Source organism: Leptodactylus fuscus, chromosome 5, assembly GCF_031893055.1.
Source record: "Leptodactylus fuscus isolate aLepFus1 chromosome 5, aLepFus1.hap2, whole genome shotgun sequence".
Taxonomy (NCBI): domain Eukaryota; kingdom Metazoa; phylum Chordata; class Amphibia; order Anura; family Leptodactylidae; genus Leptodactylus; species Leptodactylus fuscus.
Window position 1 is genome coordinate 73,971,931 of NC_134269.1, and position 15,926 is coordinate 73,987,856.

Below are 15,926 nucleotides of genomic sequence, written 5' to 3' on the forward strand. Positions count from 1 at the left end.
CTGAGACATTCGCTACTGTCAAATAAAACTGGAATTACTACTGGGTTCTGCCTAGATTACTTAAAACCTAACACCTTTCATTTGGAATTATGTGAGGACCCCGGGGCTTCGGCAGGGATTTACTCTCATGCAGGAATTGCAACATGTAATTGTTGACTCTACTTGTGTGCAAAGCCTGAAAATGACTACCTACCAGCAGATATGACCACATATCTTCCCATGACATTTACAGGTCTCAAAACAGATTTCACAATTCCAGGTTTGTTTTTGCATTACTGTGTATATCAAACCCAGACCTAAACCCAGACTTAAGTTCTGTCAAACAATCTTTGTATATACAGTTCAATACACGGCTCTGCAAAGCTTATAGCTCAGTCTACAAAGGATAATGGTAGGTTTGGGTACCACAATTATGGATTATATGTGTTGTCCTGGTAGGATTCTCTACATATATATTGTTTTTTTGGCATATATTTGATCAGTTTAAAGTCTGGTAAAGGTTTTTTTTTTCTTTACAATGGGAATCTGTGCCTTTTGAGCCAAGTGCAAATGAAACAGGAAAACTACAGACTTGTACTTCTGGAAAACTACATTTTACGGTGTTTTTTTTTCATTTTTATTTTAGATATTGATGAATGTAGTACCATACCCGGCATCTGTGAATCAGGTGAATGCGCAAACACTGTGGGCAGCTACTTCTGTCAATGTCCGCCAGGATTCTTTGCATCAGCAGATGGATCCAGGTGTATAGGTGAGTATCATAAAATAATAATCTGGGTGTTCATGTTTTTTATTTGAATTATTTTGAGTCCAGAAGAAACCAATAAAAATATAAATTAACACTACTCTTTTGTTAATGCCAGATACTCGTCCTGGATATTGTTTCGCAGCTGTAAGTAATGGACGCTGTGTAAATCAACTTCCTCAGCTCCAACCAAAAACCCAGTGTTGTTGTGATTCTGGAAGATGCTGGTCTGCAGGAGCAGCAGGGGTGCCTGATATGTGTCCTTTCCGAGGAACAGGTGGGACTTCTTTCTGTGCCAGTAATGCATCTGGCTGGGCCAAATAAAGCTAAACTACATCTGCTTGACCCTTACACATAAAATAATGTGCAAGTATATGTCCATTAGAGGACAAATAGGGAGGTACTAGGGCAGTGATGGCCAACCTTTTGAATTCAATTTGTCAAAATTCATTAAAAAAATCAAATATAACTCAGATAGTGTGTCATTTCTAGAAAAATCCACAGTTTTGTGATATTTGTAGCTCGAATAACAAAAAGGTATACTTTTAATATACGTAATATATTTATTAATAAAGCAAAAACAAAAAATTCTTTACCTTACCACTTAGTGACTTATATATTTTTGAATTTCATTTGCTAAATCTTCAACTGAAGGTTGGTACTTTGTACACTTCAAGACCAGTGAGTTCTTAGCAGAGTTAACTGTCTCTGATGGGGTGTTCTCTTCCCTCAGAATTGCTGAACGGTAACTGTGTTGAGTTACAGGGGCAGTTATGTGTCTCTGATGGGGTGTTCTCTTCCCCCAATATTGCTGAGGGCTAACCGTGGTGGGTACACTGGCAGCAGGGTGAGATTTTGGTAGCTGCTTTAAGATAATAGCTGAGGTGTAAGGAACACACAAGCCTGAGATGACTCTTCTATTGCCCTGCAGTTACTGGAATGGACCTTGGTCCAGCCGTCTGCCATTGACAGGGTAACTGTGGGACACATTTCTAGTGTTCCCAGCTGTCTGGGTGCAAATCTGCAATACGTTTAGTACAGGTTGGAGTTCTGGCTTCACTGCCTAGTCCTAAAACCAACTTCACTAACAGAAGTAAGATGGCTGCCATTCGCACAGCACTCTCAGCAGGAATAAGAAGAGTTGCCCTGCCTTCGGAGGCTGTTAGCTTGCTGTGTGTCAGCAAAAACACCTCAACGTGTCACCTGTGACACGTATGTCATAGGTTAGACATCAGGGTACTAGGGGATGGCTCTAGTGGATGCTGAATGTAAGAAGAGCATTGCAATGCTATTCTTTCATTTGTACGAACTTTTGTAGTAATACACGGTGACTGTTATTGGGTACAAATCGCAGAATAATAAATTACACTATGTAACAAATTTTTATTTTTGTTTTAATAATGTTATTTTCTGATTATTTAGATCTGAAAAGAATATTAAATGCTAATTTCAACTCATAAACTTTGCTTTTGGTACCAGGACATTGATATTTTAAAATCATATATTTTAATTAACAAGCATATCATATATCTAGATGTTTGTGTAATATTTTAGACTGTTCTGAAGACTTCTAACGTCTACATCATTCTAGCCATGTCTAGACGTCGGTACAATATTCTAGATGTCTACCTGTTTCCTATATAAACACGTGTGTTGAACAGTAGTACTTATTGTAATCGCAGTTATAGTTTGATAGTGGATAGCGATATAGTGTGAGAGCAAGTGCAGCAACTGAATAGGACTGAGAAATACGAGTATAGTGTGTAGTTAGATGCAGAGATGGCATCCAGAGGCTGTAAGCATTCTGCTGATTCGTTTAGCTACATATGTGACGAATTCATCAAGAAGTGAGCCAAGAAATATTCAATGAGAACATCGGTCTGGATGTGTGAAGCCTATAAGGTATACTTCGGAGTACAGGTTGGGGACCAGGACAAATCCTGGGCACCTCACTACAGTTGTGAAAACTGCAAAAGAACACTTGAGGGATGGTTCAAAGGGGAAAGAAGATCCATGAAGTTTGCTATTCCAAGAATTTAGCGAGAGCCTACCGACCACGCAACCAACTCCTACTTTTGCATGGTCGATCCTTTCAAACATCGAAGTGGTAAGAATATTCTTCCAGTGGTGTATCCTGATATCCCATCATCAATTGCTCCAGTACCACACTGCACGGAGTTCCCCATACCTGCACCTCCTGAAAGAAATCAGCCATCATCAGAAGAAAGTGGCACATCAGATTGTGAACCAGAAGATGTAACTGATCCAGTCTATAGTGTCAGTAAGCGAGAAATGGAGAGATACTACCTCAATCAAAGGGATCTCAACGACTTGATACAAGATATGGGAGTCACAAAGTCCAATGCTGAGCTACTGACATCTAGCCTGAAGCACTGGAACCTTATGGACGAAACTGGCACAGTTTTCTTAAAGTGGTGTGAGGTTTCCTTGGTAAGCACAAGGCAGAAAATTATGTAGAGCTTGTCCAAACTCTTGTGCACAAGTACCACAAAATGGACTGCAGGATGTCTCTTTAAAGTTCATATTCTTGATGCCCACCTCAACAAGTTTAAGGAGAATATGGGGGAATACTGAATTTTGAACGTCGCTACCAAGGACAGTACAACGAAAATATGATGGGAGATTACATTTGGGGACTTGTTCGAGAAAGTGACTTACAGTATAATCGTAAACCTAGAAAAGCAAACACACTTTTAAGTTTAATAACTTGACTCTTACAGTACTGTATAATGACATTATTTTTCTATGACATTTTGTTATTGTATATGAAGCTAGACATCTGAATATAGTCGTTATTTATACTAATATCAAACATTTTTATTGTTTTCGATGCCCTGGTCATAAAAACAAAGTTGATTAATAATAATTTGTATTTTCTGTAATGCCAACCTATGCACTGTTAGGAAATAACATTTGATGAACAAGGACAAAAACTCTGTTACATAGTGTTATTAAAGGTATAGATATATGTATAAAGATGTTGTTCTTGTCTATAACTTTATTAATTCAGTAAATATAGTTGCAGCTGGAGATTGTAATATAATTTTTATATATTTTTTTAGATGAATATCGCAAATTGTGCACATTTGTTCGACCTGGTACATTTCCTGTGCCAGAACCTGGACCAGTCTTTCCTCCGGGACCAGTGTATCCGCCTCCTATAGGACCCCAAGTACCATACCCCCCAGTGTTTCCACAACCACCTGTTCCAGGAGTGTACCCTCATCCACCTCCGACATCTCCTGGTAAATAAAGGCACCATTATGTAATATCTTGTAATGTTCCACTCCTACAAGTCTTCTTTTAGTCTGCACAGTAACTTAACAAGTTAGAGCAGATTTTGTTTTGAGATTGTGCGTTACACTTGTTCCTCCTAATGTTAAAATAGGCACAAAGTTGCTTGTGTCAGACTGGAAAATTGATTTATAGTTGTGACATTGTCTGCAAAACCAAGGTGTATGGAACAAGATGATCATAGGAGATTTTATTAAGTAACAAAATAATGGAACTTGACATAAATGTTTAGACATAAGTCAATAAAACATGTAAAAAACTCTGTTGAGGTCTAGTCTCTACTGTACATACCCCTCATACTCGCATGAAACAGATAGTGTTAGATATTAGGATTAAATATGTTATTAGATAAGTGTAGGTATTGTTGATAGTCAATGAGTTTATATATCACGTATACTATTTTTATATTGTGACTTTTTTTTTCAGTGGTTTCATTGAATTTGACGCAAGATTACTGTGCATTGTATAGAAACCTGTGCATACATGGCCGTTGCATTCCTACTCCTGGAAGCTATCGTTGTGAATGCAACAAGGGATTCCACTTAGATGGTAGAGGAGAATGCATAGGTATGATAACTTTCTAACATTATAAGTTTGCTGTCATTTGTACCACAAGTTGTTCTTATTATTGTTATTGGGTTTTTCTTTTTCTAAAGTCAATGTGAAAGTGATTGTAAGCGTTAGATGAAAAGTTAACAAAAAAGTCAAATCAGACATCAATGGATAAGAATAGTTTGGATGAGAACTAAGTTGTCTTAAAATTAGTGACCATTTAAGCAGTCTGTTAGTAAATAAAACTGTAAACACATTCTGTGTACTGATTTGGTTAAACCCGTTGAACCCCTTTAAGCATGTAGGGAATTGCTTTTGTACTTGCTATAATAATACCTGTAGAAGGAATGATTTTTTTTTAGTATCTGCTGTTAGCAACTTGTGGACATTTGGCTAAGCTGGCGGGAAATAGTTGAAATGGACATTTCAAAAATTCCAAGAATGTATTAAATCAAGATATTTTCCCTGAAGGAATAATAGAAAGATCCCTAGAAACTGTCACAAAGTTTTAAAATTCTATAGGGAGAACGATTTTGATAAAAAGAGGCGCTGAGTCTAGATTTATTTATTTGTATATATTGGCATACATTTAACTAAGGTTATTCATACATTGCAGATAAAAGAAAAGCACTGCTGAAAACCTGTGCATTCAAAAACTCATGCATTTTTGCAAAGCGCAGCACGCCAATTTTACCTGTGGAAATGCTTGAGTTTTCTGCATAGATTTAATAAGGGAAGAAAAACCACAGAGAAAAACCTCCCACAAGATAATAATGCCTCTTTGGTACCCCCACTTAATAATGTCCCTTAATTGAATAATACTTGAGTATCCCCTTAAATTAATAATGTCCCTGGAGTGCCCCCTTAAAGTATTAATGCTGCCTGTGTGCTCCTTAAATATTAATGATAGTTATAATTCTCCTTGTGTCACCTCTTAACTTTCAGTGCCCCGGAGTGTTCTCTTAAATTAATTATAACCCTGAACACTCCCTTAAAGGGGCTCTATCAGCAAAATCATGCTGATAGAGCCCCACATATGCATGAATAGCCTTTAAAAAGGCTATTCAGGCACCGTAAATGTTATATTAAACTACCCCCCGTTTTAAAATAAAACCCTAAAAAAAGAATATGATCTACTTACGCATCGTGCACGCTGGGCGGGCATTCAGGGTGTGTTTTCTTCTTCATCCACGCCTCCTCTTCCTCCAATGTCCTCCAGTCCCGTCCTCCTCCGGCGCTCGTGAACTGACACTGATATAAAAAAAATGGCCTGGGCGCATGCGCAGTAGCATGCGGCTTCTACTACGGCTACTGCGCAGGTGCCCAGGACATTTTTTTTTATCAGTGACAGTTCACGAGCGCTGGAGGAGGACGGGACCGGAGGACATCGGAGGAAGAAGAAGCGTGGATGAAGAAGACGGCGCACCCTGAATGCCCGCCCAGCGTGCACGCTGCGTAAGTACATAACATTCTTTTTTAGGGTTTTATTTTAAAACGGGGGGGGGGGGGGTAGTTTAATATAACATTTACGGTGCCTGAATAGCCTTTTTAAAGGCTATTCATGCATATGTGGGGCTCTATCAGCATGATTTTGCTGATAGAGCCCCTTTAAGACTAAGGCCCCAAGTAGCGAGCCACAGCCAAAAAGCACTTCAGAAAAAAACGCGGTGGGAATGCTTCATGTTTTTTTCCACAGTGTTTTTCCAGAAAGTCCTCAGAGTTTTCTGCAGTGGACTTTCTTTCCCTTTTGTAATTCTATGGAAATCTCTAGCATTTCTGTAGGTATAACTGACATGCTACAATTTACAAAAACGTGACAGTTTTTTGAAATTGTAGCATTTCTACTGCAGATCTTTTTCTGCAATGTGTGGATGGGATTAGCCAGAATTCTATCCACTTTGTAGGTACTGTAAAATGCCACAGTTTTTGCTGCATCGTTTACACCGCAGCCAAATCGCTGCATTTTCGCGGTATCCTGGCCTAAAGTACCTAAGCTTTTCAATTGTTCCCTGAGTCTCCCTTAAAGTAATAATGCCCTTTGAGTTCCTCCTTGAAGTGATCATACCTCCTAAGTGCCTTAAAACAGTATATAGTGCTCTCCACTTCCACAAAGCTCCAGCTCTTGTAAAACCGTATTGGGACCTTGATCTTTCATGTTAGTGACACCACTGCGTCCTTCTTTAAAACTCACTTGCTATGCTACTGAATGGATGTGTTACTTTATATTGTAATCCTGCCTTTGATGACAATGAGATAATTTCTAGGAGATAACCTCTATAACTGAACAGAAAGTGTCAGCTATTGTGAATACTCAGGGGTCAGTGTGAAAGCTGCAAGGTTTCAAGATTCTGATTACTATATATATATGTCACTTTCTGATGGTATATTCCCTCTAATATCTCTAACATTGGCAATTGCATGTATTACAAGTTGTTTGAAAGAAGAACATCAGGATGGTGGTTGATGAAGAGGCTGTGTTGGTGTATAAATGCAATATATATATCCATAAATGCAGCTGTTGGGTTGTGCTGTGTACATTGATGGTTAACACACCAACTTTATATATGCAGGAATGGGGCAAATTATAGAATGCCTTATCGTAGGGGATAGTAATGACAAATAGTAAATAATGGTTTGGATACGATAAATGGTATTGAGGGTCAAACAATAAACAATGTCTGTGGCCATTGTTATGCAGCTTTTCTTTCCCCAAAATATTACTTACTAGAACAACACCATTTCATATACTGCTTGCCCCAGTGTTCAATTCTAGGCTGCATTGCAAACTCTGGTACCTGAGCAATTTTGTAGTGACCCGGCAGGGATTTTGTATAGGAAATACTGCAGTGCACTTGCCAATCACTGCTGTTTGTGACTGGAGTATTGACTAGACCTAAATGCCTTGGTTGCTTGGCTATTATGTTGTCAGGCCCCATCTGTGGTCTAGAAGAGAACAGGAAGGTTTTTCTGATATGGTACTGTAGAGGCAAGTGGAACTGGGTCAAGGAAATCTAAGATAAACTGGATTTTCAGTTTTCATCTGCAGTTGCACTACAAAAATCTAATAGTCCATGTAGTCCATGAAACAATATTTAAAAAGAAACTATAGACTGGACCAAGGACAAGAAGAAAACGGCATGTTAACAAAAATGAAAATCTTCATCTTAGCATATGCCAAAGTCATCAGCCTTGGAATTCTTTATGGCTTCTTTGCAATGGAAAATACTGGTTGCCAATAAATGTACAAGTGACTTTGAAAGTAAAGAATATTATACTGTTAGAGGCTGCAACGCAGGGAGCGTCGTGAATCCTGGGCTGGTAAAATGTTTGTGTAATACATTTGGAAGTGTGTGGAATTTATACTTGAGAATGTTGGTTCATAAACAGCATTGGTGAGTCCAAAAGTTTTGTGGTGAGTCATGCTTTGAGATAGAGGATGCCAAGTCATAAAATGTATCCTAGGAAACTTCTCCTTGGAACATTGGTTGCTTGCCACTTTTACAGGATACTCAACTCTACCTGTGCTTTTTAAGAATAGAATATCTACCCAAAGAAATATATTTTTTCAAGGCTTGAATGAACAGCTTATTTGGAAGGAATCCGTCCATGGAGTACCCCGCACAGGGAAAATTAAATGACACTAATAAAACAGGCTGTTACTTTTACAGTTATCCTAAAGAAATGGACCTATGAATTACACAGGTCAGCCATTGCACTAAAGCCGCCTGCCTAATATTGTCCAACAAGTGAAGCCTTCATGGCTCGGACATCTTTTTTCAGCACGTCCAACGGATGCTTGGTTGGATTAAGATGTGATAGGTTTGGAGGCTGAGTCACCTCCTTGAACTCTTTGTCATGATCCTCGAATCATTTCTGAACAAATTTTCAAGTGTGGAAGGCAGGGCACACTGTCTCAGCTATCTTGCCTACTTCCATTATTGCATCCTAATACCATCTATTCCCCAGGTTAGTGATTCACACATGAATGACTATCCAAATAATTTAATAGAAATCATTACTTGATCAGATGAGGCCACCTTCCTTTATTACTTCAAGGTCCAATTTTCATACTCATATGACCATTGTAGGTGCTTTTCAGATGGCCAGGGGACAGCATGGGCACTCTGACTGGTTTGTGGCTATGTGACCCTATAAACAGCAAGCTGTCATGCTCTTTGTGTTCTGTTGCCCTTAACTTTTTTGCAATTTGTGCTACAGTTTGTTGGATTGGAAAAAATGGGTTAGCCTTTTACTACCCTCACATATCAATGAGCCTTGGGTATCTGGAATAATTTCACAAATTGTTCTTTCTTTGATCACTTTGGTAGTTTCTAACCACAATGTGCCAGGAATGTCCCACTAGACCCCTTGGTTTGGAGATGGTAGCGCCTTTTGTTTTGACCCTTGTCAAATTCGAACAGGTCCTTCACCAGATCCACCTGCTCATTTATCCTGTTTCCGTCACAACAACTGGCTATGAGTATGCTGTCTAATATGTAGCTTTTGACATTTACCCTTGTAATGAATTAACATGGGGGAAGTTGTGAATTTTGATAAGTAGCTCAAATCAAAATGTAATATATTTTGATTATTTTGTGACTTACTGTATTTAAAAACACAAAGCAAAGTGGGGCTATTAATATTGTAACTAACTAGATTTGAGCGGTCATTGTCCTAATGAAGGTTAAAAAATCTCTAAGTTTTTAACTATAAATCCTTCTTTTCTGCTCAAACTTGTTATTATACATACCATGTTTATACTGGGGGAATCCCTATTTTGCTACCTTTAATGACCCTTGAAGGCGCTCTATCATTGGGAAAAGTCATGTTTAACTAAGTACATACTTGCATAGCCTTTAGAAAGGCTATTCCACACCTACCTTTTGTATGTAAATTGCCTCAGTGGCTTTTGTATGAGCCCGTATTTATTTATATGCTAATTAGCTTCCAGCCTGCACAGGAAGTTCCCAGCAGCACTTCTCTCTTCTATTCTTTCCTATCTGTGTGTGCAAACAGGAAGCAGGAAGTCAGCAGCAGCAGCAGCACAGGCTACATAGGAAAGAATAGGCAGAGGGTGACACGATGAGGCTTCCGGGGTGCACCGAGAGGCTAATTAGCATATGGATAAAAATGGGTTCATTCAAAAACCACTGAGGTGATCTACATACACAAGGTATATGTGGAATAGACTTTCTAAAGGCTATGCAAGTATGTGCTTAGTTAAAAATGACTTTTTCCAATGATGGAGCCCCTTTAAATTCAGATGATTAATAAGATATTATACATACATTTTCTATTTGTTCTGTTAGATGATGCCAGCTTCTACAAAAGTCTGCTTCCACAAAATGCCACTTGTGACAGATATTGTTGCAAGAGGTGTTTACAAAGTTGCAAACCCCCAGTTTGCGAATTTTTTTTATTCTAAAAAAGTGGTGTATGCCCATTATAAATGTGTCCTTAAACGGCCGAATTTCTGAACTAGGGTTAGTGTTGATGGCAAGAGTCACTGGTTCAATGATAGACTGTCCCTTATGTTTTGTCCTATATAGTTATAAAATATTATATATATATATATATATATATATATATATATATTATAAAATATTGTCTAGTATATTTCAACAACACAGTAGGTACATTAGTGAAATATCAAATTTCAGTTTTAAATTGATTTAATATATCCTAAATTTCCTTTTGGGTAATATAATTCAGTATGGTTTGAGCCCAGACATATAAAGTAAAATGATAGTAGGAGATGTTAGCTGCGCACTGTAGTCTACTGTTGAGATGACTTGGTGATGATTCCAATTTCTTCACACCTAGTTTTTTATAAGCTCTAATTCTGTGCAAATATGTCAGAAATCACTCTGTATAGATTATTCGTTCAGCTAAACAACGCCTGCAGCACATAGCAAAGTGAAGATGAATTACAGGTCATTTTGGGAAGGATGTTTGACTAGAAAACGCTATTTACCCAAGGGATAGAATTATGAATGAGCGACAGTCTTTACTAAGTCTTGATCTTTTTTCCAGATTGTGTTGAAAATTAACTTTTGAAATGCATTTAACATTGAAAAATTAATACATATACTATGATGTATCTTGTTTTAACCAAGTTCATATTTTTAACCACAAATCCTTCTCATTGTTATAAAGAAAGTGGTCGCTCCCATGTGCAGCCAGGGCTATATTTGATAAGCAATTCTGTCTGTTACTTGGGGTTAAGAATATGAACGGAATGCACTTTAATCCTCTGGATTTGCATTCTTTCTGACTATATTTTAAGGAATTCCCTTTTCTATCTGATGTTTCACAAAGACCTGAAAGCATGTGAAAGGATAAGCTTTATCTCTGATACACTTTGTGCTCCTAGCATGTGTGATGAGTATGTATTACTAGTGATAGTAATAGTCAGCACAGGGCACTATCAAATATATAATATATCTATATATAGTAAAGGGGACCACTACCCAAACATATAACAACACTCGACTTAGGTTGAACGTTGCAGTAACCTCCTACACCCTTACTTACTATGAGTCATTGAGATTGGCAGGGTTTTGTCTGTCTCCTGGCTCTCTTGACTGCTGTCTTCTTGAATATCTTCATCAAGGTATAGGAGAGTTCTTTAGACATTACTTGAAAAAGGAAAGAAGAAGAGAGATGGAAGAATATTTTACGTTGGTTTCTGCCTCAGGTTCCTTATATGTAGTGTTGGTTTGGAGAGATTTGGTGGCCACCAAAAATCACCCAACTTTGGATCTGCTATTACAATATAATTTTCATTGTATTAAATTTGATTTTTTTTTAAATTATTTTCCATTTCTACTTTCTAGATGTTGATGAGTGTGAAAGAAACCCCTGTCTTCATGCAGAATGTGTCAATACCCAGGGATCATACATTTGCCAGTGTCACTCTGGATTCCAGAGCACATCTACACGGACAGAATGCAGAGGTATGGAATAACATGGTAACAGGACTGTACTGTCTGGAAAGGCACTAGGTGCATCTCTGTTTCACTACTTTAAAGGGATTGTTTGGGATAAAAACTAATCCCTACGCTAATCTAAACACCCTCCCCAGAATACTTTCTAAATAACATAATTTATCAAAAATGTATATTTACCCATATCCCTGGGGAAGTCATGTGACCTCCCAGGGACATTTGATAGTTGTTGATTGACGATCCGTTTCCCCATTTCTGGAAATGGAATGTCACTACTGCTCCCCCCATCTACTCCATCATACTTACCTATCTTCCTTCTAGGCTTTTTCTTGCGGGATAATTCCTCCCTCCTTTCTGACTACCGACACGCTATATAGTCCTAGTGCTGTTCTGCGCACTGCTGCTGATAATCCACCTTTACTGCGCAGCTCCCATGATTGCGCAGTAGAGGTGGATCATTGGCTGCAGAGCAGAGAGCAGTGCTGGGACAATAGCGCGTGTCGGCAGAATCAGAAAAGAAGGAGGAGCCGTCTTGCAGGAGGAAAGCTGGAAGGAAGAGAAGTAACTATATAATGGGGTCAGGGGTTGGGCTGAATAGGTAAGGAAGGACTAGTAATGGGCGGGATAGCTAGAGGGACAGGGAGGGGGCGTACAAAAGGGAAGGAGAGAGTATGGAGGGAGGGAGAGAGGAAGGGGAGAGTGAGGCGAGAGGGAGCTACTGTGGAAGTTACATAACAGGAAACTGAACCATGTAAAGAAATGCATGGTGACCCTGACCTATCTATCTGCAGGGTTTATATTCTGGGTTGTAGTGAAATATAGGCGTGGTGGGGGCCTTGGTACAGAAATTGCATGGAGTACCTCTGCTGACCTGAGCTCAGCTAGGTTGTCTCATCTAGAACTAGGTTCTCAATCTGTGGTATATGTATTTCAAGGGGTACATTTCTGCTCTGTTTTTAATAGTCAGCACAGTGTATGTTCATAGCATTGGATACTCTAAAAAAAAGCACACTGGGTACACTGTTCCATCACAGCGTAAGAAGAAAGCGATTATAATGATGTCACATGGAGGCATTGTAACGTCCCAGTAAACTAATGGAGGTGCATTCATTTCTCCATGTCCCTTTATTTATATCTATAGCCATCCCAGATTATGGCTTAGGTTTAATTTTGAAAGATTTTGATAAGTGTAATATCTTTTAGATATTGACGAGTGCTTACAAAATGGTCGTATCTGCAACAATGGACGGTGTGTAAACACAGATGGCAGTTTTCACTGTGTGTGCAATGCAGGCTTCCAAGTGTCACCTGATGGGAAGAATTGTCAAGGTAAATTATTTCTTAATTTGCTTTATTTTCTTTGACTGATGATAGTAGATTACTAATTATCTTCTTTTACACTCATCTCAATGTCATTGAGGCTCTATACATGCAGACTTGTGATCAGTGTGCTAACATGTTTTTCACAACTAGCACACTGACCCAGTGTTTGTATGGCTCCATACACATGACTATGTACTACCATGGGCCCATGTATGAGGCTATGAGCTGAGGCAAAACTAAGGACCTGTCCTATTCCTGTCTGTTTGCTGCCTGAGCTCACTGAAGGAGGTGAATGAGGCCATGGAGGAATGAGTGGCACGCAGAAATCATCCATGTGGCGTTTTACCACCAACCTAGCACATACACATGGTCATGTGCATGTAACCATAACTCCCGCTTTACACGCACAATGTATTTCCTCAACAGTGATAAATAATATTCCCTGTCATAGAGAGGTGTAACTTAAAACTCCGGGCCCAAATGCAAAACCTGTAATGTGGCCCCTACCTATCCTGTGCTATTTATATTAGTGGTATATTTTATGTTGCACAGAGACCTTTGGAGCTTTCTCCAGGTCTAGAGCCCAGTAGTAATTGCTATTTAATATATGAAACAGTCTAAAGTAGGTCATAAAGCTGTGTAAGGCCGGGACCCCAAGGGACAGAAACGATGTGATTTTCTCACAGCGTCAACGCCACAGGAAAAATTGTGGCGTATTACAGTACAGGCAAAGTGGATGGGATTCTAGCAAATCCTATGCCCACTCTGCAGTAAAAAAACGCTGTGCAGACACATCGCGATTTCCCAAACCAGTTCAGTTTTGGAAATGGCAACATGTCAGTTATACCTGTGGAAACACTGGTGGTTTCCCCATATCCTTGTAGCGTAGCTGCCGCGGTTTTTCTCGCAGGGCTTTTTTGCTGCGGGGCGTCCCATGGGGTCTTAGCCATACACATGCACACTTGGCTTAGCTGGATAGTGCATGGGTGCTGACCTGTACAGGGAAGAGAGTCAGTAAGTGGTCATCTCCACAAGAACAAAAGGTTTGGGCAGTTGAAATCCAATTGTCCGATTTTTATCTCTCCTCCAAATCTGCTGTCAGTAGGCCTCCATAATCAGTAAATATTTCAGTAAACCATTAAAATCTGAAAATATCACGACGAACATCTAAAGTATACGTATGGGATGCCCATCGGCCGAATCTGTCCACCAACTTTACTATGTCTGTGCCTTATTTTACTGCCTTGACCTTTTAGCATACTAGGAGTAAATATAGCACTGGATATTGTTCAGCAGAGGAAATTTAGTTATCAAAGTTTCCCAGAAAGAAAGTGTGTTATATTGAGGAAGTAATCGCATTGTTATTGAACACAATAGTGTTTTGAAGATTGGCAAATTTACAAGTTTTCAGGAAAAGCCTTCCTTTCCTCGTACAATAGTGGGCGTAGCTGTGAGATAGCAATGAAAGTGATACCATACGGTAGAGCCTAGAATGAAACCTTCGGGACATCACTGACATCATCGAATGATGTTACTAAGCAGGATAGAAAATATATTAGAAGTGTATATGAGCATAACTACAACAGGGTGTTTACTTGGCTACAATCTGTAAGATCAGATCTTTAAGGGTCCATTCACACGGAGTAAACGCGCACTCATTTTGGCAAAATACACATGCAAGGAATAAGAAAATAAGACTTCTATTGACTTCGATGACATTTTACACGTGTATTTTGAAGTGTTTTTTTTTTTACACGTGTAAAAAATTGTAATTGAAGTCAATGGGAAGTCTGCTCTGCCCCTCTCTGATCATAACCTTCTGTCTCTCACCATCAGTGCCCTCTCCCCTTCACAAGATACACCTACCCATCATACATATAGGAACTTGTGTACTATCGACACCCAGCACCTCTCAGATACTCTACAGTCCTCTCTGTCCCCTATCTCCTCAATCTCCTGTCCCAATCTGGCCACCAGTCACTATAATGAAACCCTTAAAAATGCATTGGATGAGGTGGCTCCCCCCTCCACTCGTAAAGTCCCACGTAGGAGGCAGCAGCCCTGGCACACGCCACAGACACGATTTCTTCAGCGGTGCTCTAGGTCTGCCGAACGTCTCTGGAGAAAATCACGCTCACATGCAGATTTCTTCCACTTCAAATTTATGCTTAAAACATATAGTTCTGCCCTTTACCTCGCCAAGCAAGACTATTTCACCGCCCTCATCTCTTCTCTCTCCAGCAACCCTAAAAGGCTTTTTGAAACCTTTCACTCCTTACTCACACCCAAGGCGCAGACGCCATTCACAGACCTCAGTGCTCATGACCTGGCCACGTATTTCAATGATAAAACTGATAAGATCCGTCAGGAAATTACTGCCCAAGCCCCAGGTGGCATTGATCCCACCACCTACCATAGCAATGATCCCCTCACCAACCGCACTACAGACTGTCCATTCTCATCTTTTGAACCTGTTACAGAAGAGGAAGTCTCCCAACTACTTTCTTCATCTCGCCCTACAACCTGCAGCAGTGACCCCTTCCCCTCACACCTTCTCCAATCTCTGTCGCCTGCTGTCACTACTTACCTTACTAAAATATTTAACCTCTCTCTCTCTTCTGGAATCTTCCCATCCTCCTTCAAGCATGCTGTTATAACCCCGCTATTGAAAAAACCCTCCCTGGACCCGTCCTGTGCTGCTAACTATTGACCTGTCTCTAACCTCCCCTTCATCTCTAAACTCTTGGAACGCCTGGTCTATTCTCGTTTAATCCGCTATCTCTCTGCTAACTCTCTGCTTGACCCCTTACAATTTGGCTTCCGCGCTCTGCGCTCTACTGAAACTGCTCTCACAAAAGTCTCCAATGATCTCCTAATGGCTAAATCCAATGGCGACTTCTCTCTTTCTTATTCTTCTGGACCTCTCTGCAGCTTTTGACACTGTTGACCATCAACTCCTCCTCACTATGCTCCGCTCAGTTGGCCTCAATGACACTGCGCTCTCCTGGTTCTCCTCTTATCTCTCAGACCGCACTTTCAGTGTA

At 39.7% G+C, this 15,926-nt stretch overlaps 1 protein-coding gene across 1 annotated transcript in view; it reads left to right on the top strand.

The window, feature by feature from the left end:
- The window catches only part of FBN1 (fibrillin 1), a 158,363-nt gene that overhangs the window by 70,173 nt on the left and 72,264 nt on the right, over window positions 1-15,926 (top strand). The window contains exons 9-14 of the mRNA XM_075273441.1: window positions 626-751; window positions 864-1,022; window positions 3,829-4,011; window positions 4,487-4,627; window positions 11,449-11,568; window positions 12,763-12,888. Of these exons, the coding sequence (XP_075129542.1) occupies window positions 626-751; window positions 864-1,022; window positions 3,829-4,011; window positions 4,487-4,627; window positions 11,449-11,568; window positions 12,763-12,888 (855 nt within the window). The remainder of the gene's footprint in view (window positions 1-625; window positions 752-863; window positions 1,023-3,828; window positions 4,012-4,486; window positions 4,628-11,448; window positions 11,569-12,762; window positions 12,889-15,926) is intronic.